Source organism: Electrona antarctica, assembly GCF_951216825.1.
Source record: "Electrona antarctica genome assembly, chromosome: 13".
In the NCBI taxonomy this organism is placed as follows: Eukaryota; Metazoa; Chordata; class Actinopteri; order Myctophiformes; family Myctophidae; genus Electrona; species Electrona antarctica.
The window spans coordinates 35,079,037-35,105,950 of NC_136794.1; the positions used below are offsets into that span (position 1 = coordinate 35,079,037).

Here is a 26,914-nt window from a genome sequence, read left to right on the forward strand (position 1 = left end):
ATCAGGTATTATTATATAAGGAGGAAGACATTATTTTTTCAAAAAGGTGTACAGTATTTTGTTAAAATTTAGTTTTTATGTTGACACGCCTACCAGTTCATTGAGTAGGCCTATGCCTGGTTTGCCTGGTGGGTGGTGATGGGTGGTCACCTGAACTGAGGCCGCACCCACAGCTGTTGTTGTATGATAAAGGGGGAGGGGTTAGGGGAGGGGATGATATTATGATGTCACTATATATTTTCATTGGCACGTTTGACTGTCAAGGTTTCAGCCTCCATGAAGAAACCCTAAATACAAAGGGAAGACATCATTGTACATAAGAACCCATGAAGAAACCCTAAATACAAAGGGAAGACATCATTGTACATAAGAACCCATGAAGAAACCCTAAATACAAAGGGAAGACATCATTGTACATAAGAACCCATGAAGACACCCTAAATACAAAGGGAAGACATCATTGTACATAAGAACCACACCAAGGGGTCTAATGAAGTATACTGTCACCTCATAAACACATGAAAAATCTAAATCTACACTTGATTGTGTTTTTGTATTTTGGACGGCCTTCATGACGCATCGCAATGGCTGATTTGACACTAGGTTGTGGTCTGAAATTAGCCCATCTATTGTACACCACGTGTCGTGACATGTTGCGAGCTTCAGTGATGCTTTCTTAACCCTGCCTGCACATCACTGGCATGCAATAATCACGATAACGCACACCCACCCGTGTACAATTGCTTAAGCCTCCTGTGTGACGCCCGTCCAAACCGAGGGAGACCAACCCAGGCTGCAATCAGGAGAAAAGAGCTGCCAAAAGGCACATGCACCTGCTCATTAAAAACCCTCCGTACAGACAGAACACACAAACAGACCGCTCTGCTGGCCCGCGTTTAAAGTGGTGTGATTATGGCAACACAGGTTGCTGATGCGTAGAGTCGCTATCATGTCGAAACCTCGTGTAAAGCTAAACTAAGAAAAACAAAACCCTAAAATGCGTTCCTTTTGATTCATGTTAAAGGAAAAAGTAGCGCAAATAGCTTTTTAGTGCTATATGTACTTTACAAAGACGACGCGCACACACACACGTGCGTGCGTGTCGTCTTTGTAAAGTACATATAGCACTAAAAAGCTATTTGCGCCACACACACACACACACACACACACACACACACACACACACACACACACACACACACACACACACACACACACACACACACACACACACACACACACACACACACACACACACACACACACACACACACACACACACACACACACACACACACACACCTCACAATTTGTGTTAGGGTCATTTTTGACCCGTGTTCCCACCCACTTGTCCCACACACTGTTATCAACCGGCACAGGTACACGTAGGTTACTTATCAAGACGATGCAATCGAGCCAGCAGGTTATCTGGAGACTACTGGCTGCGATTAGGAAACACAGAAGTGAAATTACTGCAGCTTAAGTGAAAACATTGTGGAACTGACTTACGTGACTAATATAAGGTACTAACGTGGCCGTTTAAGACTATAAGGTTAGGTTTGGGGTCAGAGTTAGGGTTAGTAATAGTCGGACAACGTGACATCTCTGTGTTTCCTGATCGCAGCCATTACGTTTTCAAGATTAAATAGGTAAAAAGTACCCTTTACACTTCAGAAACTTCACCTCAGAAACAGCCATTTTAACCCAACGAAATTAATTATCACTATTGTAGTTAATTCTGATCGTATCTATAAAAAAGTGACATGGTGTTACGGGTCAAATATGACCCGGCAGAGAAGTGTGGAAAATCGCCCCGAAATTGTCAATATTCATGTTTACAGGTTTGAGAGCGAAAGAAAATTATTTTTGAGTATTTTGTGCTGAGTTAACACTTTCCACGCTTTATATTAAAATATACTGAGGCTGTCGGGATTGTTTAATTACCTGGAGCATACGCCGAAGTATTTGCGCCTTTGATCCATGAAAATCCCCCTGAAAATAATCCGATGGCTTGTTGTTGAACCGAAAAATAATCCACCATCGTGATGTGGAAGAACAACATGGATGGATCCCAGTGAAAACCACCATTCACTTGCATCAAACTAATTTTCCCAGAAGCCCTTGCGGCCCAGTGCACGGGTCAATTTCCGGTTACGTCATCATAACGCGGCCTCATCACCAGGTCCGTGACAAATCCGCTATTTCATTTAAATTATTAAAAAACGGCGAATTAAACACATACAACAAATAGCGGGTTTAGCATATTAGGCAGGGGAGGAGCATGGATTAAATGTCGTGGAACGCGGGTTATGCAGTCAACTATGCTGAGATAAATCACGGGTCAAATCTGACCCGCTAACACCAAAAGTGTCATCAGGTTTCTAACACGATGCAAGGGTTCAAATGAAAGTGTACAAATGAAACCAAAGGTATGTAAGGGCCATGGAGTTATGGGTCAACACGTCAAGCAGGCTGGTTTAGTGCTAGCACCAAGCTTTGAGGTGCAGTGTGTTCCTTGGCTTACTGAGAGTGTGTGTGCAAAGTGTGATGCTGAACGGGTCCAGCAGTGTCCGAGATGAGTTATGCACTTACAGTACATACAAACAGACAGGGGCGAAAACATAATCTCCGCCTCCAGGCCTGGAAGTTAAATGTGACTTTGTTATCCGGCTCTCATAATACAGACCTTGTAGAACATTGCCAGTTTGTAAATACATCAAAGATGCAAATATAATCCATTTCTAATGGATGCCTTTGGCCTGGAGGAGAGGTCATCAGGTGGTCTCCAACCTTCTTAGAGTGTTTCAACCCTCAACCACTACACTCTCCAGTTGGCGGGTCAGCAGTGATTGGCCAAGTCACTGCTCCTCTCCTCCAGGCTTCCAGCTATAGACAAGTCCATGGAGACGCAGCCATCACCGAGGCGCAACCAGCACCGGGAGGGCGAGCCACACCCGGCCAACAGGCTGTGGTTCGAAACCTGCCGGCCAGGTGCAGCAAACCAGTGCTGACCACACCTCAGCAACCGCCGCGCCCAGGGCACCCCCCCGCGGACCCGCCCACTGTCCTTTCTCCCCTGCCAGAACTAGTAGGAAGCTCTCTCTGCCTTGTGTGTTCTTGGGGGACATCAGGCACTGGGAGGTCTCTAGGACTATGGTTTGCCTCCTGCCTAGTTTCCTCCTACGTCTCACCAGACTGTTCATCTGTGTGGTGTGCATGTGTCCGTCCTTGTAGTATCTGTAATGAGCTCGCCGACACTTTAAAGCATGTATTTTAACTTAATTTAAACTGTATTATTGGCAACACTTGGTGGTGTTGAGCACACAGACTTCGGGGAAGTTGGCCCCTGATCAAATAAAAGTGTCATTTTGTATTTAAAAAATTTCTTTTGTCCATGGACCAAACTTCTTTGAGGACTTGTTGAAGCCTTTTTAGTGACCTTCGAAACTTGATGCAAGTCTGTTGGCAGGTAACAAAACACTTTTCTAGCAAGCATTTCTGCTGAAGATGACCAGATGTTGATAAAAGTCAACTACTGCATGTTTTTAAATGTCCTCGTTGTGAAGTTGACCTTCTTCAATCAGCCTTAAAGAACATTGACAGACGATTAAAACAGCGGTTCTCAGCTACAGAAAACTTAACATAATCTATCCCTATATCTTGTGGGGGTCCCTGGCACCAAATACCTTTTGTGTGTGGGGTCTCTAGGTGGAACAGTGGTAAAATTCATCCCCCCACCACTGCCGAGGGACATTTTGTGGGGCACGACACAAATGCAAATTTGTGTCTGCGGCTTAATACATACTGTACTGTAAACATTTGGGGGTCCTTTACATGGTTTGAGAACTACCAAAGCCGTGTTCCCACCGAAAGATCTTTCTAGTCGCTTGAATCGCTTCACTTTGGTCACTGGGTGTTGCGAAGGGACAAAAGTGTTAATTTGTGTGTTCAACATATTATGGAAACTAGAGATGTCCCGATACTGTATCGGTATCGGAAAAGTATCGGTATTGGCCCTTATTTGCCATATCGGGTCAAATCGGTATCGGCGAATATGCCAGTCTAACCACCGATCCAACACAGGTGTAAGGGGTTGACACTATGGCAAGTAAATAAAATGTTGGGGCATGTGGAGTTTGCTTTGGCGTTGCCCAAATTGCCGAGTGAGGAGTCTGCTATATGATGAGATAGCTAGATGGCTATAAACACAACACGAGATCACAACACTGGTATCGGTAACACAGAAATTGTGGTATCGGGATCGGATCGGAAACGAAATATGTGTATTGGGACATCCCTAATGGAAACAATAAATTCTAATAACAAGGTTTTAATCTCGTACTTGCATGTATGAAAATAAGAGAGATTGAGCAACTATGTATTGAACATAATTCCTGCTATAATAATGCAGCAAAATGTAGTTCCTGTGCCTCTTCTCTGCAAGGGCTTGTGTTGTCTTTCCGTGTTGCATATGGTTCCCGGCCGGTTAGAGCTTTATGAATCAAACACAACATTCTACAGCATGGGCTTACAATTTAGCAGACGCTCTTAATGCAGAGCGACTTACAATAAGCAAGAACAGCACAAGGTAATACATCAAATGCAGATAAATAGTCATCTAGAATCATAAGTAAACCAAGAACCTATCATCCATCTAACAGTAGAACATCAGTACATTGAAACTATAAACCCTAAACCAGATCAATAATGACCTGGCAAAAGTCTACATAACATCCTCTGAACCTTTTCAAGCCATGAAACCCCAACATAAATCATGTTATTTGAACTGCAGACCCCCCACTCTTAAATGCCCTTGGAATGTAGAGTTGGGGCATTCAGTTTTCTGTTCCACAGATGAATATTGTGAAAATAGCAGATCTACAAGCTCGCAACGCCTCACAAAGTGAGGAACTACATTGCCAGTGCAACATAATGTAGCTAAAATAAATGAGGTTCTCATATGTGACTCAGATAATAAGCTTCACCAACAACGCTATTAGCAGCCTCTTCAATTAAACTGCTACTCAATTACATTTCCATCTATGGATCTTGCAATAACATGCAGGCACTGCTAGTGCAATAACTCACATGCACACAGACATGCTGTACTCTAATTGTCTGCTTACCAGTCTAATTAGATGGTCTGAATGAGTTCACCGCCAGCTAAAAGAAAACATGTGTGCTTTTCTTTTTTTCTTTTAGTGTAGTTTGATATGCTGGGGGGGTGTCCATGACACTGCTTTTGATACGATATTTTGTCAAAAAATGTGTATAGTATGATGATGAAATTTAGGGATCTTTATGATTATCGACGATAGTTAATGAAATACAAATGTATATTGTATACTGTCACAACATTAACCCTGTTGTCCCTATTTTTGGGAGAATCTGTCAGTGTTTAACAAATGCGTAAGAAAATGTCAAAATGTGTCTTAAAAGAAATACGTATGTAGACGACATTTTCTTTGAAATGTACAGTACGGCTTAAGTTGTTGTCCCTAAATCAAACCTTGATTTGTATAAATCCAATCCAAAAAAATAAAAAAATAAAATATCACTTTGATTTCTTGATAGAAGAAATCTTTAAACAAGGCACCATGCCTTGTTTGAACACAGTGAAACGTGTGTCTTGTGTTCAAAGCTCAATACGCTATAGAGTCTTGTGTGGGTGAGAATGACATCTGTACCCTGATCAATGGAAGCATTCTAATCCCCCAGAATGCTCAGCTCCTCTGTCAATATACACACACAGACAGACGCCTACACTGACAAACGCTGAGCTTTAAGGTGCACTGAGCAATTTTTGTTTTGTTAAATGTGTGTGTGGTTTGTTAACCCATTAAACTAGTAGCTCACCCAATACATTACTAATATTATCTATCAATTGCACACCCAATGAATTCATAGAGATTTTTTTCTTCGTTTTTCATCACATTCATAATTTGATGGTCAATAGGAGACTCAATAGGAGACCGTCGGTCATCAAATTACTGTTTTAGGAATGTGATAAAAACAAAACAATATCCATGAATTCAAGACTTTGTGGGGTGCGCAATTGATAGAAAATAAGTAATTATTTGGTTGAACTACTCCTTGAAGAGCAGCTGAGGCCGATTCTACAAATGTCTTCTAAATCACTTTCAAGACTTGTCAATAATACAATAGCAAGCTTGCAGCGTTAGAATTAAGATAACAAAGATAACATGTGTATGTGTACAATTCCAGAAAGTGAATATCGTAGCTGTAAAACACATCTTTACAACTCATTTTCATTATTTGGCTTTTAAACCCTGATTGATTTTGTATTTATTTGTATTGTATGTGTTCCTTGTGTTGCATTGTGTTTTCATGTATTGTTATGAATACTGTACAGCACTTTGGTCAACTATGTTGTTTTTAAATGTGCTTTATAAATAGGCTACAGTTGGATCGGATTGGCTGTCCGATGGAAACCTTGTAAGTCCAAAACCGTTACTTTTCATCCAGTGGATCCAATGTAGTTATTTAGTCACAACACAATCTCTAAATTTTTAATTGTCATCGGTTAAATATTTATAAAAACCCAACAGGCAGACAAAACCACTTTCACTTTCAAAATGTTTTGAAAAATGGTGAATAGCTGATCTACAAGCTCACAACGTGTTGTCATGCGGACGAGTTGTGAGCTGGTAGATCAATATGTTTGCATTGTCAAAAAGATGTGGTCTGCGGTAAAAAGCCTGACAGCGAGTTGCGCGGGTTCGATTCCACGAGCCCGGTGACGACCTTTGCTGCTCTCTCTACCATGTACTGTACTATCAATAAAGGCAGAAACCCCCACAAAAAAGTATAAAAATCACACCTGTGTGAAGTGTGGGGCACTCTTATTATCTTACATCATCATACATCATCTCATTCCGTCCAATCACAATTTGCGTCTTCACTTTTCGGTCCTCACTTTTCTGTCTTCACTTTTTATCCTCAATACGTACTTGATACTTGCGTACTTGGTACTTGCTCAACCAATCAAATCATCGCTATGGGGTGCTCAGCCAATCAAATCATCGCTATGGGGTACGCACAAACACACAAAGCTGGGCGTTGACTGCCCGTGGTTCGACCTCCCGTTAGTTCGACCATGCATTAAGGTTGGCGACTGGATTAAGGTTGGCGAACATGCGTTAAGGTTGGTGACCGGATTAAGGTTGGCGAACATGCATTAAGGTTGGTGACCGGATTAAGGTTGGCGAACATGCATTAAGGTTGGCGACCGTGCGTGAAGGTTGGTTACCGGATTAAGGTTGGCGAACATGCATTAAGGTTGGCGACCGAGCGTTAAGGTTGGCGAACATGCATTAAGGTTGGCGACCGTGAGTTAAGGTTGGCGTCCGTGTGTTAAGGTTGGCGAACATGCATTAAGGTTGGCGACCGTGAGTTAAGGTTGGCGTCCGTGTGTTAAGGTTGGCGAACATGCATTAAGGTTGGCGACCGTGCGTTAAGGTTGGTGACCGGATTAAGGTTGGCGAACATGCATTAAGGTTGGCGACCGTGCGTTAAGGTTGGCGACCGGATTAAGGTTGGTGAACATGCATTAAGGTTGGTGACCAGATTAAGGTTGGCGACGGTGCATTAAGGTTGGCGACCGGATTAAGGTTTGGCGAACATGCGCTGCTCCGTGCTTGCGGTTATGTTTAGGTGAATAACTACAGTTGAAATATGGAGATGCGTACTACTACGAGGTTTCTTTCCAGACAGTGAGGAATACTCATCAGCCTCCGTACTCCCACTCTGCCTCCAGCAGTGTTGTTGTTGTTGTGAGCAGCCTGGCTGCTGTTCTGGCTGTTATGAAAAAGTGAGTCAATTCCTTCCAGCAGAACTGCCTCAACAGCAGTCAGTCTGTGGACGTGCTTTGTGTCTCATACTTTTCTTCCAGTGGTGGAAGAAAGAAGATAATCTGATGTTGTTGCTGTCGGGCATGCAGATACCTCTTATCTCCGTATTCTAACTTGACAGTGTTTTTAATTTTTTTTTGTGAATTAACGTCATCGAAGCGTGGTGTGAAACCATGCATTTTGAGATTGTAGATCTGCTATTTTGCTATTTTTTTATACAATCAGGATAGAGCACGCAGTCAGGATGCAGATTAAACAAGTGGAATTGTAGGTGATGACACAAATAAATGAGCTGGAACTGGAACACTATAAAAATTAAGCTGATAAAATACTACTCTCTCCTGATTGGCTGACATTTTGTTACGTACCTGAACATGTATTTTCTGTTTATTAAAGAGCTGGAGAGATAGGGAGATCCAGCTGTTACTGAACAAACAGTCTATATCGATGATTACTATCAGAATATAGTAACCTTTTAACAAAATAAACTTTGTTTTAACCAAATACTAAAAGTAGCAGTACCATGGTGTAGAAAATAAATACATTTACTTGAGTGAAAGAACAAAAAGTGTTGGCATTATAACACTTAAAAGTAAACTCTACGAGACTCTACTGCGTCTTTCAAAGCGATTGGTGGTATCATTATCAAAAGTAGCAGATCCACAAGTTCCGTGCCGCGTTTCGAGCTTGTAGATTTGCTACTCTTTTATTTGAATCCTGAAAAGTAACAGTTTTGGACATAATATGAGGTTTCCACCCGACATAAGATGATTATTTTGTATTATAACTTCATGCTCCCCAAATCAATTATCTCTAGCTGTTCTCACATCTTTTCAGTTCACCGGTCTGCACCATCGACTTCCCTCTCAACCGTTCTCATAAAACTACAGTCAGTTTTAGTTTGTAATTAGTAGATCCTGTTAAGTCCCCGGTGGCTACAGCCAAATCAGATTTCTTTTTTAAAAGAATCCAAGTGAACTCTGCCAAAACCAATCAGCCAAGTGTGCTTCTAAGATTAATGACGTGAACACCAGGAGGCCCTCAGGTCGGATTTGAGATCCCTCACTATATTGATCCCAGATGAGGAGATTCAGGAAAGATTTAGAGGGAGCATCTAGTTGAGGGGGACATAGGGTTGAGGGGACATATGGGTTGAGGGAACAAATGGGAACATGGTTTGAGGGCCTACATTATAGCCAGAATAGTTTTAACCACATGAACCATGAATCCCTATTCTGGGGTGAACATTCTGCAAATAATAAAAATAATAATATTAACCAGTAAGACGCCCTGAGGGCGAGAAGCAACCTTGCCCAAAAGGATGAGGTCGTGTGCACGCATCCGCACAATTTAAGAAATAAAATAAATCAACTTTTCACGTTTGTGTTGATGAATAAAAAAAACTATTCCAATAAAACCTGCATGCTCCAGGGCTAATTGATTAATACAAAAAAGAAAAGTTGATATATAAAAATAACTATTTCAATAAAACGTGCTTCAGGGCTATTTGATTAATAAAAAAAGCAAACCAAAAGCACCAAAAAGATCAATGGAATAATGGTAGAGAAACTAAATCGACAGTTGCAGCCTTCAAGGAGCTGTCAGCTGTAAAGGTAAGTTAGACTCGATATGATCAGCTCAATACAGTTCTTTCCATCGCCACGGGCTACAGTACTCATATCTCATAACGGCCATACTGTAACCGTCAATCAAACCTCCACTACGTGGCTTATATGAACCAGTGATTCTCAAACTTTCAACCTGAATGATGTGCATTGTGCATATCATATGCAACACATTTCAAAGATAGCGACAATAGCTGATCTACAAGCTCACAACCTCATGAGCGTGCTAGATTGTGTACTGTGCATATTGTGATAGTCTTTTTTTTTCTCCTATCGATTACTCACCCCATGATGACCAACAGTGGTTCCCTATGGAAACACAAAGGAGACAATTTGTGTCTCCATAGGCTTAGGAATGAGAAGAAGATATCCATGAAGTCTCCATGGGGTGAGTAAACCCATACAAAAAAAAGGTAATCTTGGGGTGGACTATCCCTTTAAACCGCTCATGTTGCCGCAGACCTCGTGGAAGCCCCTCATGGACCTCCTGGGCGTCCCATACCCCACTTTGAGAACCACTGGCATACACCTCATTAGGCCGCTGTGTTCATACAGTATTCCTCTTTCATTCATCACTACTCTAACATTATTCTACTGTAATAATAAGCTAATGGTGTTTTATCTCCATTGAATTTACCGTCTTTACACTTGTGTCAATACGGACGGAATTGAGATGTTGGATTTATGGTTTAATAAAATATAAAGGCTAAACGGTATCAGCCATTCAAAAGGGGAAAAAATAGACTTGGTCGTAATTGGTGTCAATTTGAATAACAGCTTAAATCATTCCAGCCAGCTCTTCCACTTACAGTAAGAGTGTTGCATTGATTGGGGGGGGAGTAGCAGAGCCTGCTAATCAGCCATTACGCTGTGTGCGTGCGTGCGTGCGCGCGCATGTATGCGTGTGTGCACTGTGCATATGTGCGCGCGCGGGTGTGTGTGTGCGCGAGTGCATGCGTGTGTGCGTGGCGTGTGTAAGTGTGCGTGACGTGAGAGAGATAATTAATTATTCAGGAGCATTACACAAACATCGCATTGACTGAACCGTCTGCAGAACAACACAAAGCACTAATTCCTCGGCTGATGAGTTTGAATAAAATAAAAAAAATAATGAAAAGTTATTAGGACACAATTGTGTAATCATTTCTGTTGTTGCTGCAGTGATCAGATGAAGGGACAGGCGGAATTGTTCCCGAGAGAGAGAGACAGAGAGAGAGAGAGAGAGAGAGAGGCTATATACAGTAATGATGGGAAAAGGTCTCAACTGAACGGCTGAGACCTTTTTTTTTTTTTTTTCTGTCAAGAACTGTGATGGATGCGATGAAACTATTTTCACCTGGAGAAACACAACTCAAGGTTAGACCAAATGCCACAGCTGTGTCTCTGAGACTGAGTAGGCTTACTGAACTGTCAACTTTAAAGTTGTAATCCAGGATTTATATATTGAAATTGTATTAAAAGGATAAGCCCCTAGATAGATGCATCATCTCGTTTTTGAGGGGGCCCTCAGGCACAACACATAAAGACAAAACAATACATCAAACACACACACACACACACACACACACACACACACACACACACACACACACACACACACACACACACACACACACACACACACACACACACACACACACACACACACACACACACACACACACACAGTAGATTGTGTGGTTTAATTACTTTATTTGTAATTAAAACTATCTAAAGAAATGTGTCACCCCACAAAACACTGTATGCACAAGCACGCACGCAGAGTATCTTTCTCTTCTCTTGTGTCTCGCCAATGTATTATTCAATGAGGCAGAGCAGTGATATAAATAATAAATATATCAGATTATCAGCGGAATTATCCAACCATGGACAGGCTTTAGGCTACTTGATGACACCACAAGGGCGATGGCGATTGTTCATCGTGAACCCGTACCATAGCCTTAGTTATTCACAGAAACATACACAAAAAATAGCACCAATCAAATAGAATTTAACATATTGTTATCAACCCTTTTTATTTAATCAACATTCCTGTCAAAGCGGAACTCGACCAGACAAACAGATCTTGGTACAGTTCTGCTGCAATTCCCTGACAGTAAAGAAACTCTGCCCTTTTTTTCTTCTTTCTAATTATTTGTTTGGCCCACACAATGTGTTTATTGACATGATTTGTTAGGAGCCGAGTTGCCGAGGCTTAGGGTCTTTAAATAAATACCATCTGAAACGTCTATGGGAGAAATGAAAGGGAAATTCTCTTCCGGTGCCCTCACAGGGGCGCGGGACTGCGATGCTCTATGGGGAGAGAGTTGGCAACTTGGCACACAACACATGGCGTGCTGCTGGCATGTCTCACCTACTATGGTACATATGGTACTATGGTATACTACTTAACTATGTTAAGTTAATAATAATCTATATTGTCCCCAAAGGGATATTTGTCTTCACAGGTCTGTTCAAAACAAAACAAAACAAAACATAGCAACACATACATAAACATGAGGTCTCCACTGTAGCCTACACCAGGGGTTCTCAACGTTTTTGGCTGGGGACCCCCGGAAATGCTTTGGCCATGTCTCGCGACCCCCGCCCGCCCGCCCCCCTCCCCACCACCAATACAAACTGACTTCAAAAATAACCAGAAAATATATCATAAATGAATACTGAAACCAGATATAATCATTAAGGAAAGTTTATGCATGCACCACGTACTATGTAAACTCTTAATTTCCATTTTCCAGCCATTCAGTTAAAAAAAACAAATAATTTGGGGACCCCCAAAATAATTTGGCGACCCCCCGAGGGGTCGCGACCCACGGGTTGAGAACCCCTGGCCTACACAAAACCAGCCTATCGGCGGGGCAGTTTGTTTTATGCCCGATGCCCGTTGAGAATGCTCTTCGGGAACGCATCAGATAGCTCTCCATAATGGGCATGGGATTTGACCAAACGTCCACATGTTGACTGAGGGGTACGCGAGGTACGATTCTATCCATATCGGGACATGACAAGTCGAGAACGATGTATGTACTCAGTACTGGTCTCACCAGCGATAGGTTACCCAGTAAGTTAAACACTCAGTTCAATAACTCCAGTGGAAGCCAGGACTTTTGTATACTGAACAAAAGTGTGAAACTGAAACAAGGCAAACAATACAGTATGTTTCAGAATAAAGGTAAATGCAATATAATTATTAAAGAATATAACATATAAGCCAGCATGTATTGCATACAGCCAAGACATAAGTACAGTAGGCCTAATGTACACAACCAGGTAGGAAATACATGTATTCACTCAATAAACAGATAAAAGCGGTAACCATTACATACAGCAGGTGATTAGCAAGTGGGTACTGAAAGTACTGTAATGTGTGATCTTTGCACCAAAGAGGTAGGAAAATACTATAAATAACACATGTTCTCTTTTTACAGGCTCACAATCAATTAAGGTAAACTAGACTGTAATATATACACAGCAGGCTATAGCATCCAAATGAGAGAGAATAATAATATGACTTTCTGCTAGAGTTCACAAATTAGGTGCTCTTATCAACAATATAAGTCTCCTAAACAAGTATACTCACAGACATTGCGTCTTAATAAGCATGTGAAGAGGATGGAGTAAGATTGCAATTCACACTGACACATTTAGTTAGAAGCATATTGTAGCCATGGATTCTCTTCCTGATCTGACAACAACATCCTGTCTAGAGAGGAAATGAGGTGAGTACTGAATTTAACCATCAGCAGGGGGCTTCAAAACAAAACAGTCTATTCGGTCCAGAACAATGCAAGTTGGAAATGAATGCCCCCACTCATACCCATAGTACCAGGTTGGTACCCGCGTGTCTGAATGTATACATTATGCAGATGACAACGCACCACACATGCAATGTCTTGTTATTACATCTTGTCTTGTTATTACATGTGCTGCTGTGCAATCTGAATGTATACCTAAATCGGAATGTATACCTAAAACAACAAAAAATAGCAGAAAGCCTACAAGATCCGGCCTACAATGCTAAAAGGATAGACATGCACGATAAAGATAAGACACACACACACACACACACACACACACACACACACACACACACACACACACACACACACACACACACACACACACACACACACACACACACAGTGGATCATCTCTAACACAGTCGCAATACGATGAAACAGTTCCAGCACTACTGAAAACACTTTCTCTCTCTGTCTAATCCACTCACACACACACGCACGCATGCGCACGCACACAAATGCATGCATGCACGCACACACATGCTCACAGAGGATCCACCAAATCCAGTGGTGTAACCTATCTGCAACTCACAGACTGGCTCGTAATTAAACATCTCAATGAGCAGATTACCACTTTCCCCATTTGGAAATTTCATTAGCCAGTCCTGTAATTGGATTCCAGATTTAATTAAAGGTTCCTGGGCTAAACAGCAGGTGATGGCAGGGTGACGGCAGACATTGTCAGAGGTCATTAGGAGCGGTTCCGGTGACACCTGGACCTCTGGGAACATTACATTGACCAACAGCCGATGGTGGAAAAAAGTACTCTGTACTCAAATGTTTTACTTAAGTAAAAGTATCAATACTGCAATAGAGAAATACTCTGTTACAAGTAAAAATCCAGAATTTAAAATGTACTTATGGATAATTTGTTATAATCAATTAAATTGATTAGTTTGAATCCCAGGGAAATGAGAGACTCGCTTTATTTAGCCATGTGGGAAATGATGAAGTAGATTCCCCAATTTTAGTAGATGTACACATCTATCTATCTATCTATCTATCTATCTATCTATCTATCTATCTATCTATCTATCTATCATTAAAAATAGCAGAGATACAAGCACATATCGTAAATCTGATCAGTTATGCAAATCTTATATATATTTTTTTCTTTTCAAGTGAACATTTTTAACTCACATATTTGCTTCTGGGGGTCCCTGGAACACAACATTTTGAGATGGGGGTCCTCAGCCAATTGCATTGACATGAAAACGTTTGAGCACCACAGATGTGCTATTCCAACTCTTCATGCTTTCCTGATCTTTTCCTGTATGTTTTCTGAAAATGTACGTTTTCCCTGCAGGTTTTATTCACGGATTAGCCTAATGCTAATTCTACTGCTTTGCTACTGAAAAGAAGTGTCCAGCAGAGGAACTCTAGCCTATATATTCAGGGCATGTGAAAACTGTTCAGAAAACTGTTAGGATTTAGAAGACATTTGTAGAATGATTCGTACCAGATTTGACATCTGGTATTTAATGGGTAGAAACTGGTCCTTTTCTTCTCCATAGAAAGTAAGGGCACACAATGGACACAGCAATTCACCAAATATCTTAATACCTACGCTGCAGTTACTGTGGGTAAGCCACTTATAGCATGGTGTAGTTGTCCTGAGAATTTAAGCTTACGTGTTGCACTTATTCGGCACCACTCTTGATAAGAATGTAAGCCACGCACCTACATTGTAAAGTTAAATGTTTTTGCTCTGCTCCATGTAGGCTAATACTTTATCAGGTTTCAACAAAATACACACAGTGCATCACTCATATATAGCCTCACAAGTCAGCCTCGAAATGCTTCACTCAGCTATAGAGACTGCGACAATGGCTCAGCTTTTGTTGCTAAAACTGTGTGGAAGACAGAAAAGAGAAAGCAAAAAAATAAAATAAAATATCTGCATTGCAGAACCAAACCAAAGTCAAATCATTGTTTATTTTATTTTTTTACTCATTTTTATCATTATGCCAGTTAATCCTCCCCACACATCTCTGTGCAGACGACATAATGGTGGCATGTGCTGCCGTTCATTGACAAGAGCAGCTCCAACTGACTTCACACTCGTCACTGCACTCCCTCAGGCATCAGCACTGCGGAAATTATGAAGACGATTGGTTTCTTGAGATACGCAAAGGACACAGAAACACAATCACTTTTTCCGACAGAGAAAATGTCTTATTCTGTGACTACTTGAAAGGTAAGGAAAAGCAGAAAAAAATGCTGGCGGCGCCAACAACTCTGACAGAGTAAATACATAACTCAACTCCTACCACTGTGTTATTTATTTACTCACAGTAAATGAGATAATTTGTATGATTGGCTATTGATTTTTTTCTTCTTCCAAGCGGTATAATATCTGTTGAAATGTGAAATATTATTATAATGGCATGTGTCAGCTGTGCATTACAATAACTACCAGGGCATGTAAAAGTTGTTGTGGACTGTTTTTATTCTCTGTGAAGCACTTTGTAACTTCGTTTCGAAAGGTGCTATATAATATTATTATTAATATTATTATTAATATTATTATTATTATAAATGCCACATGGGTTGTGCGAAGTTCGGCCAATCAGTTAAGTCAGACAGGTCAGGTTAGCCAATCAGGAACTTATACTTGCTAAGCGGCACAAGCGTAACGTCAATCAGTAAAGCTGGCGGTTTGGGTTGGCCAATCAGTTGACCACTGTATTTATATCGGCCTCACAGCGTCTTATGTCGTCATTTAGTGCTCTAAACAAACATTAAAGTCCATAGATGTGGCTCGCAAACAATTTCCGTCACAAGTGCTCTACAATTACAAAGTCCATAGACGTGACATAATCTTCAAAAGCCATGCATTGGGGGGGTTAGCGCCCCTCAATAAGTAAACGCGTGCACACATTCTGACCCTTATCAGGTGTTTGAAGACACACTATTCCATTTGAAACATCTTGGCTGGCAATCAAATCATTAAATAGGATGTATCGCCCCACCCCCAACACAATCCAAAGAGTTCATTTCCACACAAATCTGCTCCCTTGGAACAGAGAAATGTCCATTGTGTAAGCATTCCTTTCATTTCCACGGGGCGATGCCGTCCTTTGAACAGCGAACATCGGAGTTGATGCCTTGAAATGATTACGACCATGAATTCAATAAAAGGGCCTTGAAAACAACTCCCCTCCAAAGTAAGCCATGGGACACAGCGGAAGAGAGTGATGGACCAGCTACAAAATTAATAATAATAATAAAAACAAATTAGCCATGGTCTAGTAGAGGCAGACGTGGAATAAGTACCCCGATATTGTACTTGTAAGTCGGAGAGGCGTACTGTTAGTTGGTAGGAAACCAGAAAATCGGAGACCATCTGGAGCAATTACTCTATATTCTTCAATTCAACACTTATCTTTGGGTTAAAAGTTGAGCTCAAAGTGGACCACAGCCAAAGGCAAGCTGAGCTGAGGACGGACGGGGTGGGTTGGGTGCAGACATGAAGAAAAAAAAATCCAATGACTTACTCTTTGTCAAGGTTGCCGAGTCTGAAAAACAAATTCAGACGCTGAAGATGACACCTGTGTGCTATAGGTCAAAGTGATCCGCTTGGAAGATACAGTCAACATGCTTTCAGCTAGAGTGGAAGACCTTCGTGAAGTGGGAGACATAATGAGAGATTGATGGGCATTCCGTAGAAGGAATAGAGGTCAGGACCCAGATGTTTCTCCATGGACGACCCACCATATGCGTTCTATAGTTATTTTTCATACAGACAACTTGTAGCCTTCGTATCTTTAATTGAATGCATAGTACCACAATGGAATGTTATCCTTTTATAGCATTGTTGTACAGGTCTCTGTGCTTTTTGCAAACTGTTAAAAGTATTCAATCAATCAATCCTGACATAGATTTCATAAGAGGCTGAGTTTACATGCAAGGTGAAAGATTTAACATTTTTGTTTGGTATTTTTGGCCCGTCAACTTTTTGTTTTACATTTAACAATGTAATAATTATGATTGAATTACCAGGTTGTGGCCTGAGAACTTGATGGCATTCTGTATAGGACAGAGATAATAGCACATTTTATTTTATGCTGGATGGTTCCCAAGTTGGCATTTAACACTAGCATGACTGAACTCATCTCACCTACTACTCTGATGGCTGAAAGGTCAAGATGACCGCGTTTTTCATGCAATTCCATTGGCCACTCTCTCCCTGCATCTCTTCTAATGATCTTCACCTCTCCCACCCGACGCAGGGTGTTGACAACTTGCCATTGTCTTCTAAATGTTACATTCCAACTAATTCAAGGCAGCGGGCACCATTTCAATTCGACAGGACAACTCAACTTTCTTTTTTTTTTTTTTTTAGTTTACCAAACTATAATTATGGTGACGGTGTGAGCGTTATTGAATACCCTTGCGCAGCGTGAGGTAATTAACGTCTTTGATTGTGTGATCAACGGATTATATAAAACATTTTTTAGACCAAATAACAAATACAATGCTAGGCGTTGGGGGTGCGTCAGCTCGGTCAGAAGGTGACAGGGGGTGCACCAACACAGTTTGGTAACGGATAAAACTAGACTCTATAGTAGGCTATAGTAGCCAGACGAAATACGACATTAGAGTTATATATTGTCATTTTGTCATGTTGTCATTTTTATATAGAGGGGGGAAACATTATAGGCTACACGTGTATGGGTAAGGGGCAAGGGCACATCGATGTAATTAATATATATTTTATTGATTGTGCCAGCACGGTTTATATACCATAAACCGTGTTTATATACCATCTATCTGACCCATCCATTTCAAATTTGGCATGCGTATCGGTGAGGACCCGAAGACTGTTGGATTGGATGTTGTCCAGAAGTAATAATACTAAGGAATTTATATACTTATCACTTTTCTACGGTACTCAAAGACACTTTGCATGCATGTGTGGAGGCCAGGGGGAGAGGACGGACAATAAAAGAGAGCAACTTTATTTGGAAGAAATCACACTTGTGTGAAGTGAGGAGTGTCTGGAAATGTTTGTTTAAAGAGGTTATGCCGTGATTGCAACTGGTGCGGTTTGGGCTTTAAACATGATCATCAGGTACTATGATTATAATAGCAGAAATATATTGTTTGCATTGAAAAAGCAGGGCGGCAACGTGGTGGCACTCTATGGTTGTTAAAAAGTGCTCTAAACAAACATTAAAAGTCCATAGACATGACTGCCACTCTATGGTTGTTAAAAAGTGCTCTAAACAAACATTAAAAGTCCATAGACATGACTGCCACTCTATGGTTGTTAAAAAGTGCTCTAAACAAACATTAAAAGTCCATATAGACTTGGCTGCCACATGATGTAATTTCAAAAGCCAGAGGCTAGCAGCCCTCAAAAAAAATAAGATAAGCAAGTAAGATAAGGTTTAAATGCAATAAAACACACACAAAAAGAGTTGAAACTAAGTGGACTCAGAATGGAAATTCTGAACAGTTGAATGTAGGGAGAGAGGGAGGGGGCATCTCTGAGTTTGGGGAGTGCATTCCAGAGTGAGGGGGCGGCCACAGAGAAGGCCCTGTCCCCCCAGGTTCGGAGCCTGGTCTTGGGGACCTCCAGGAGGCCCAGCATCACTGGACCTGAGGCGACGGGATGGGACGGCACATGTGGCTTGAGAAGGTCAGAGAGGTAGGGAGGTAGGGGGGAGCAAGGTTGTGGAGTCAATCAGTAATGAACGCCGTTGGATCTCGAACTGTATGACTAACTTGGTGTGTGAAACACACATACATACATACACACAGGCATGCATACATGCAGTGAAATGCACTTCTATACAATTGAGCCCTTCAGTGCCACACCAAATAAGAAAAAACACGTTTATTCTCTGCTTCGGCAGAACCTGTGACATCATCAAGTTGATCCAATCAGTGTGCAGCTGAGATGCACCAACGTGGGAGGGTTTGGGGATAGATAAATAAATGTGTCGGTCCTGCATGAGCGACAGTACTTTACTTTGTACAGTTAGATGCACAAGACAAGTTCCAAGCACTGGAAGTTAGTTAGGAAGATGATTAAAACATTGTTGGCCGTCGCCGTTGTGCTTGCTGTTGGTTATTTGCTGGGCATTGCTTATGCGGTGGCAGTGGCAGCAGCACTGTTGGGTTGTTACTTGTGGTTTTCTCGCCCCTCAGGGGGGAGACAGTTTCGGACCAGTGATCAGTCCAGCGATTGGTCCAGCGATCGGTCCAACGATCGCTCAAGTGGCATGAGGTATTACAGGGGTTGAGGCTAAGGGTTGTCCGATTGACCGAGGCAAGTAAAACACAAATAGACAACCTCTGATATTAGCCCACAGGCAGACACACAATCACAAAGACCACCGGTTCTCAGCATCAGGTCTAGGGACCACCGGGGTCCAAATGGACCCATAATGCCCTGTCCCTAAGTAAGTAACACATGTCCTGAAAGTGAAACAGGAGATGGAGGATGTTCAAGAAGAGAACACGTGGTCAAATGATGATCGGGATGAATTGAGGAGGGAGACGAGAGGAAGGAAGAAGAGGGAGGACAAAGACAAAGATCCTAGAAAGCCAAAAAGGAAGCTTCACCCCAACTCGATTAGAGAAAAGGAAGCTTTTTTTGTTCCAGAACAGAACATGTCATGGATGAAGAGAGGACGTTATCATCATATTTCTACTGTGTACACATTTGAACTTACTCTAGCCCAAAACACAGCAAATAGGAACCACTGTCTGAGAGCAACAGGCTGATATAGAGGTTTATTTTATTTGTATTATTTTCGGGTCGGGTGATGAATGAGCCATCCTTGTAATGCTACTACTATGGCAATGTTTATGAGATGAGATACTTTATTAATCCCTGGAGGGAAATAGCAGCATAATGTGACATAAATAAAACTATTAGACAAACAGAAAAACAACAGACACAGGTGGGCATAAACACACAAGACCAGGACCACCATAGGACCACCATAGGACCATATGCATTGGGGGACAGTTGCATTCTCGTATGCATTCTCGGGGGCAAGGTGAGCTTTCGGCTGAAGGTTCTCACCCTACCCTGCAGCACGACATAAAACGGATGGGAGGGATTTGTCAGCATGGAGTTAAGTTTGTCCATGATCCTCCTCTCCGTGACTGACTGCAGACTCCTCATTCAGAGGCCTACAACAGAGCTGGCCTTCTTAATGATCCTATTGAGCTTGTTGAGCTCCCAGGCCTTGATATACCACTGCATAAAACAAGCACACACTGAACCAACGCCTCCGCCCATAGTAGGAAGGACCATCGCCGGTGCTTCACATTGGTTCTGCAATGCACTTTTTTTGTTCTACAATCTCAGAGTTACCACGCACCTCTAGCTCACAATAGAATGTCACAGAGATCTCTGAAAGTCTAGACTAAGGCAAACCCATTCAATAGTCTTTTTTAAATTAAAGATGCAATCCGGAGAGTATTATTTTACTGAATCAATTTTATTTTGATCTGTATGGTAGTCTGCTTGCTAATACAATTTAACTTGTACATCTGCAGTAGTTGATGTGGTCCATTGCCATCTAATGTTATTTTGTTTGTGATGACTTTCATGAATTTTGCGTATCACTGAATATGAAATATTGCCGTGGATTTAAATTTGTACATCATCATTGCACTATGCATCATGTAGTCCCAGACACAGGCAGAGGAGGTGGACGAAGGCTCGCCATACGTCCATACATGCACTACACTATGCAATACATCTAACTAAAGTGGCCTGGGAGCCAACAAGAACACATTAACTCTCCCTTGTAACGAAGGTTATAATAGTTTTGCATTTTTCATTTGTTTTTATTTTTATCTTGTTTTGACTTGATTTTATTTATTTGGGTTTACTAGTCATATATTGATTTATTTTGTTTTGTTTTCATTAGTTTAATTTTTATTATTGTAATATGGATGGTGTGGAAGTTTGACAGTTAAGTGCAATGGAAATAGGCAGAATATAAAGTTGACTAAAGATAATTTCCTGTACCTCTAACTATATCAGTTGGCATAAAATAAATTTTTGTTTTGATTAGTGATTTTCTTGAACATCATTTTGCCTATTTGTTCTTTTTTCGTGCCATTTCTGTGTGTAGTTAGCTACAAAATTTGTTTTTCTGTCACTGGACATACAGAATTTTCCCCTCGGCTCATTATTGTTTAATTTGCAACTGGGCTGCCATTAGCCAGCAATCAGCAATGCAGCTCGTGGCCAAGCCAGCCCTATTCAGCGGGATCCGATGGTGAGACGGCGGGATCGGGATCTGGGCAGGAGAAAACGGAAGCGGCACATGGGATGAGCCAAAGCGGGATGCTGGAACAGAAGAGCAGCAATCATTTGCAGTTTTTTGGAGAGTGGGTCAAACACCACCTATCTGAGGCAGAGAGAGCTGGCAGCGCATATGGCACCGGTACTGTGACACAGAGGGGGAACAACAGGAGCGAGCAGGAGAGGCCTTGAGCACCACTCGAGAAGGTGATGCCGAGCAGTGCTGCACACCAGACAACCATGGCGGCAGAGTGGAACTCTCTGACTTGCTGGTAGTCCCCCACCCGGCATGTTAGTAAAGCCTGGATGTGGATTTGGTTGTAGAAAAAAAGAAATCACACCCGTGTGAAGTGAGGGGCGCTCTTATCAGTAGTATTAGAGGGAAGAAGTACCATATTCTTTTGTTCTCTATATCTTTTGTTCTATTGTGTGTAATTATTAGACATAATGGACATAATTTCTATAGATTTCTATACATGCTTTGTGTGCTGTTGTCTATAGTATGTACAAAAGAAATCTATTCAGACTCATGTATAAACAAGACTCTTTAGAAATCTTTAGAGAACAGGGTGTTCTTTTTGTATAGTTTGTGTGGTTTTGTTCACTGTTTGTGCATGTTTTTGGTGTACACTTTCTGTTAATGTGTGACCCTCTCCTGCAGAGAGTGGGATGCTAGAACCGTCTCATGCCTTTTTGTCTCTATTGACAAAAGTCACTCATTAGGACATAATTGAATTGTAATGTCTGTCTGGCTGAGTGAGTGAGTGAGTGAGTGATCCTATGGAAAGAGGGGCTTTTCTTTTGTGTTATTATTGTGTACACTTTCTGTCTCTGTGGACAAAAGCTACTCATTTGGACTCATTGGACTTGTGACGACTCAAAGCCATTGAATTGTAATGTCTGTCTGGCTGAGTGAGTGAGTGTGCGTGCGTGCGTGCGTGCATTAATTGCATGGACTGTTCCCCATGGATTCAGTCTGTCTGTCTGTGTGTGAGAGATGTAAAGGAGCCATAAGCCTTTGGAAGTAGGGTCTTTCTTTTGTGTTATTAGCAATAATAGCCAAGTACAGGTTTTTGTGTTCACTTTCTGCTACACTTTAACAGTCCCGTGCCTTTTTGTCTCTATTGACAAAAAAGCCACTCATATGGACTTGTGACAACTCAAAGCCATTTAATTGTAATGGATAGGTCTGGCTGAGTGTGCGTGCTTGCGTGCGTGCATTGTAAGGACTGATCCCACTTTACGGCTCAGTCTGTTTGTCTGTGTCTCACTCGTAAAAACTTTGGGTACAGTGAGTGTGTGTGTGTGTGTGTGTGTGGGTGTGTGTGTGTGTGTGTGTGTGTGTGTGTGTGTGTGTGTGTGTGTGTGTGTGTGTGTGTGTGTGTGTGTGTGTGTGTGTGTGTGTGTGTGAGATGTAAAGGCCAATCTATAGAAAAAGGGGGCTTTCATTGTAATTCATGAACAAAAGCCTTTTGTTATGGATTGGTGACTGCTTAGAACTAATGGACCCTAAATGTGTTAGATCTCTCTCTCTCTGTGAGCATGTGTTGCGTGCGTGCATGCATGTTTTAGGGTGGTTGGTTTATCCAGTAACTTTAGAAATATAATATATATAATATAATATTATATATTTATTCCATGGTTAGGCAACAGTGTTAAAACGGTGTGCACCCCATAACTCTGAGACATCCTGTGACATAACAGCTGTAACTAAAGTACTAAAAGTAAAACATTTTCGTAAAATACATGCCGGTATAGGGCATGCATGTTTAAAAGTATAATTGACATGATTATGGGCATGTCTTTTAGACCACTAGATTTAGTTAAACAGAACTGTCAAACATTCATGTTTTGACAGACTGCAAATAATTACAGTAACTGATGGTCTGCTAACATTTACACATTTTAACCAAATACATGCGTACATGCGTACATACATTTACACATTTTAACCAAATACATGCGTACATGCGTACATACATTTACACATTTTAACCAAATACATGCGTACATGCGTACGTACATACATACGTGCATACGTACATGCATACACGTGTATGCTATTATTATTATGCTTTTTGCATGATTTTATATGACTGGACATGACTATATTCTATAACAAGCACCAACATGATGTTTGTTACATTTATTCAGTACATAAGTCTAACCATTAATCACTGATACCATTTTTCCTTGTGTTTTAAAGTTACTAAAGTATGTAGAAGTATGAAGAAAATGTGTTAGACACACTTTTAAAAAATATACGAAAGTAACAGATCTACAATCTCCCAATGCATCACAATTCACTGTCATTGTTTTATAGAATGCAATGGCAAATTATATTGAATACACACCATACAATTGAAACACCTAGGTCATTCTGCATTATGCTGTATTCTACTGCAATAAGCATGAGCAGAGACCGTTTTTGTTTTCTCTAGTTCTCTAGTTTCTCTGAGACTTGCAAAAGTCACTGAGTCAAGTTTTTTAAAAACTGTAGTGTTTATGATAAGTTTATGATATAAATATGCTCACGTAAACAAGTTGAATCATACAACTAGAATCATTATACAAGCTTTATAACATCAGGTGTGTTTTTAACACATTTTGTAAGCCTATGCATACATGCAAATCTACAGTATCATACATATTTTATTCTTACATGTCCCCCGTAGTCCATACTCATACTCCATACACCATACAAACTTAGCTGTAACATTATTCCATGTCTTAATATCTGACAATGTTCATTTCAAATAAAATTATTTTGAAAAATCTATATCCATTATGACAAACCATTAGTATATATATATATTTAGGCTATTGTATGATCTGTCAGTGGTCAGGGGTGGATTAACCCAAGCATTATATGTGAAGGGTGTGCAACAGGGCCTACAGTAATTAGGCAACTACTGCTAGAAAAGCCATATGCTAGAAATGTTCTCACAATGATTGGTATAGTCTAATTGTATTTGTAGTAGTGTTATGATTAGGCCTAATGATCCAATCCTTGTAGGTAGATCGGTAGCGAGACAAATGTTATGCCTCCTGGTAAAAGTTATACCCCCATTGTAAAGAAACTGTGATACGCACACATGCTATGGTAGAATATCAGCATGTGAATGCTCTTGCATAAGATGGTTAATTACTAAACTAGTGTTTTTCTAGGACATTACAGTAGACCTAACTAATTTCACTTGTAGAAATTCATGAAGAATAAGCCTATAGCCTTTTACTAAAGAACAGGCAATATTTTGAAATAAGGCCTCATTATGTCCATGGCAAGGCATATGACTCAACAAGTTACATTTAGACAGTTTATGCTCAAGAGACAATCTTATTATGATATTGGGTCATAGGCACAGTAGGCATGGTGAATATTAACGGTTGTCTGTATCGTTGAACATAGGTAGTATACCAGCAAGTATAACATAGCATCAGCATGACTACCAGTTATTCAATGCAACCTATTTTTTCCTCTAACTATAGTGTTTTTAGATAGATGCTAGTCCACATCCATGAACCTCTGCAACAAATTAACTCACAATACCAACAAAACCATTAAAAACATCTACACCTTACACCCTACATCACGAGAATGCAAAACACACGTAACATGCAAATACAGAACAGAATGTTCTGTTACAACCAATGTAATATCAAATAAATTGATACAGCTCCTATACAGATCCTAGAAAAAACAAAACTATACCTGCAATCAACACAATGGACCAATACCAGATCACCGAAACATAAGTTCATCACAAATGTATAGTGACACCTACAGTATCATCAATAAGGCACTAACATCAACACCATACAATACATCACAACACCGCAAAATCAAACGTAACATGAAACATGCAAAAATAAAAAGTGCCATCTGACTGACTGCTCTATAGTTCAACAACAACTCTTAAGCCAATGCCTCCAATACACATCCATTAGCAAAAGGCATCGTTATCAAACATAATATTATGAATAGTATGATATAGGCTGCAAAGGCAGCAATATGTATGAATATATATATGTATTATAGCATAGAGGTCCATACTACAATCATATAATACACAAAAACAACTATTGCATATTATTCAGAACCAATACACACCACTACCCAACAGCATAAACACTGTACAACACCAATCAATATTAGCTGAACATCTACACATCATTATGACTAATGAAGTGCTCAACAGTCTAGTTCAACAGCCACTTAATAACAAAGTATGTATCTGAATACTTTGCCTTGGCAACGTAACTGTATATGATTTCTCATATAAAACTCATTTGAAACGAATTTACCGGACTATTTAATTTTAGGTGAACACATTATGGTGCTGAAGATAGATAGTAGTAGATATTGTTGGTTATAGGTAATGATGAAGCCTTATGTCCATATGGGATGAAGACGAGTAAGTAAGTAATAGGTAACGATGACTATAGGGGTATATTGATTGCATGATATTTGATTGATTGACATTTGATAGTTAGATAGACTATAGTCTAGACTACAGGGGTATAAACTATGCTGCTATAGGCATACAAGGATGTATTTGCAGTATATTAAGTATATTTTCGATCCAAAAACTGTAGATAGGGTCTGCACACAAAACACACTGTTTTGTGTTGACAATAACTATTGACAACAACAACCCAACATACTAGTATATATGCAATAGTATCAAGCATATATATATATATATATATATATATATATTTTAAATAAAATACTCTGTACTGTGTATGTGTAGAATAATAAGATATGCTTGAACGGTTCAACTACGTGCTAATATATATATATTTTTATAACCTCCTAGAAAAAACTGTATGGTGCATACAAAACACATTAACATCAGCATGTCTGATGGTGCAGTGTGTAAATGTAACAAAGACCATTATAACAGGTTATGTATACACTATGTATACTAAAGTATGTAATACTGATATACCGATGGTTTTCCAAGAATTCAGAAACTACAGTTTAGAAAAACGTGTACACCTAAACCTGTACAAAAACCATACATCCTATAGTGTTTATCGTTTCAACGTTCAGATTATTGATAATCCATGCATTTGATGCATTAACTCGGAGTTCCTTGCTAACTGTAAATCGGTCAGAATTAAGAGTACACCATATTGTTCAAGATTGTTCAAAATACAGTATAATAATGAACAAATATTGATGCATGTTCAGATATAATCATGTACTAGTTATGTTGACTTAATTAGTTTAAGAATAGCGTTAAAGTGTCAGAGAATAGTTGTGCTGTAACTGTAATTGTAACTTTAAAACCATATGGATTATAATCATATGGATAATAAACTTAGGCTAAAGGATTA

At 40.3% G+C, this 26,914-nt stretch overlaps 1 protein-coding gene across 3 annotated transcripts in view; it reads right to left on the bottom strand.

Moving 5' to 3' along the window:
* tmeff2a (transmembrane protein with EGF-like and two follistatin-like domains 2a) overlaps nt 1-26,914 on the bottom strand; it is a 365,596-nt gene that overhangs the window by 185,102 nt on the left and 153,580 nt on the right. Inside the window, exon 1 of one of the 3 annotated variants that reach the window (XM_079517924.1) lies at nt 13,077-13,166. The exons of the other annotated variants lie outside the window; for them this stretch is intronic. Within the exon in view, the coding sequence (XP_079374050.1) occupies nt 13,077-13,099 (23 nt within the window). The 5' untranslated portion in view covers nt 13,100-13,166. Of the gene's footprint in view, nt 1-13,076; nt 13,167-26,914 lie in introns of those variants that run through there. 3 annotated transcript variants of the gene reach the window in all.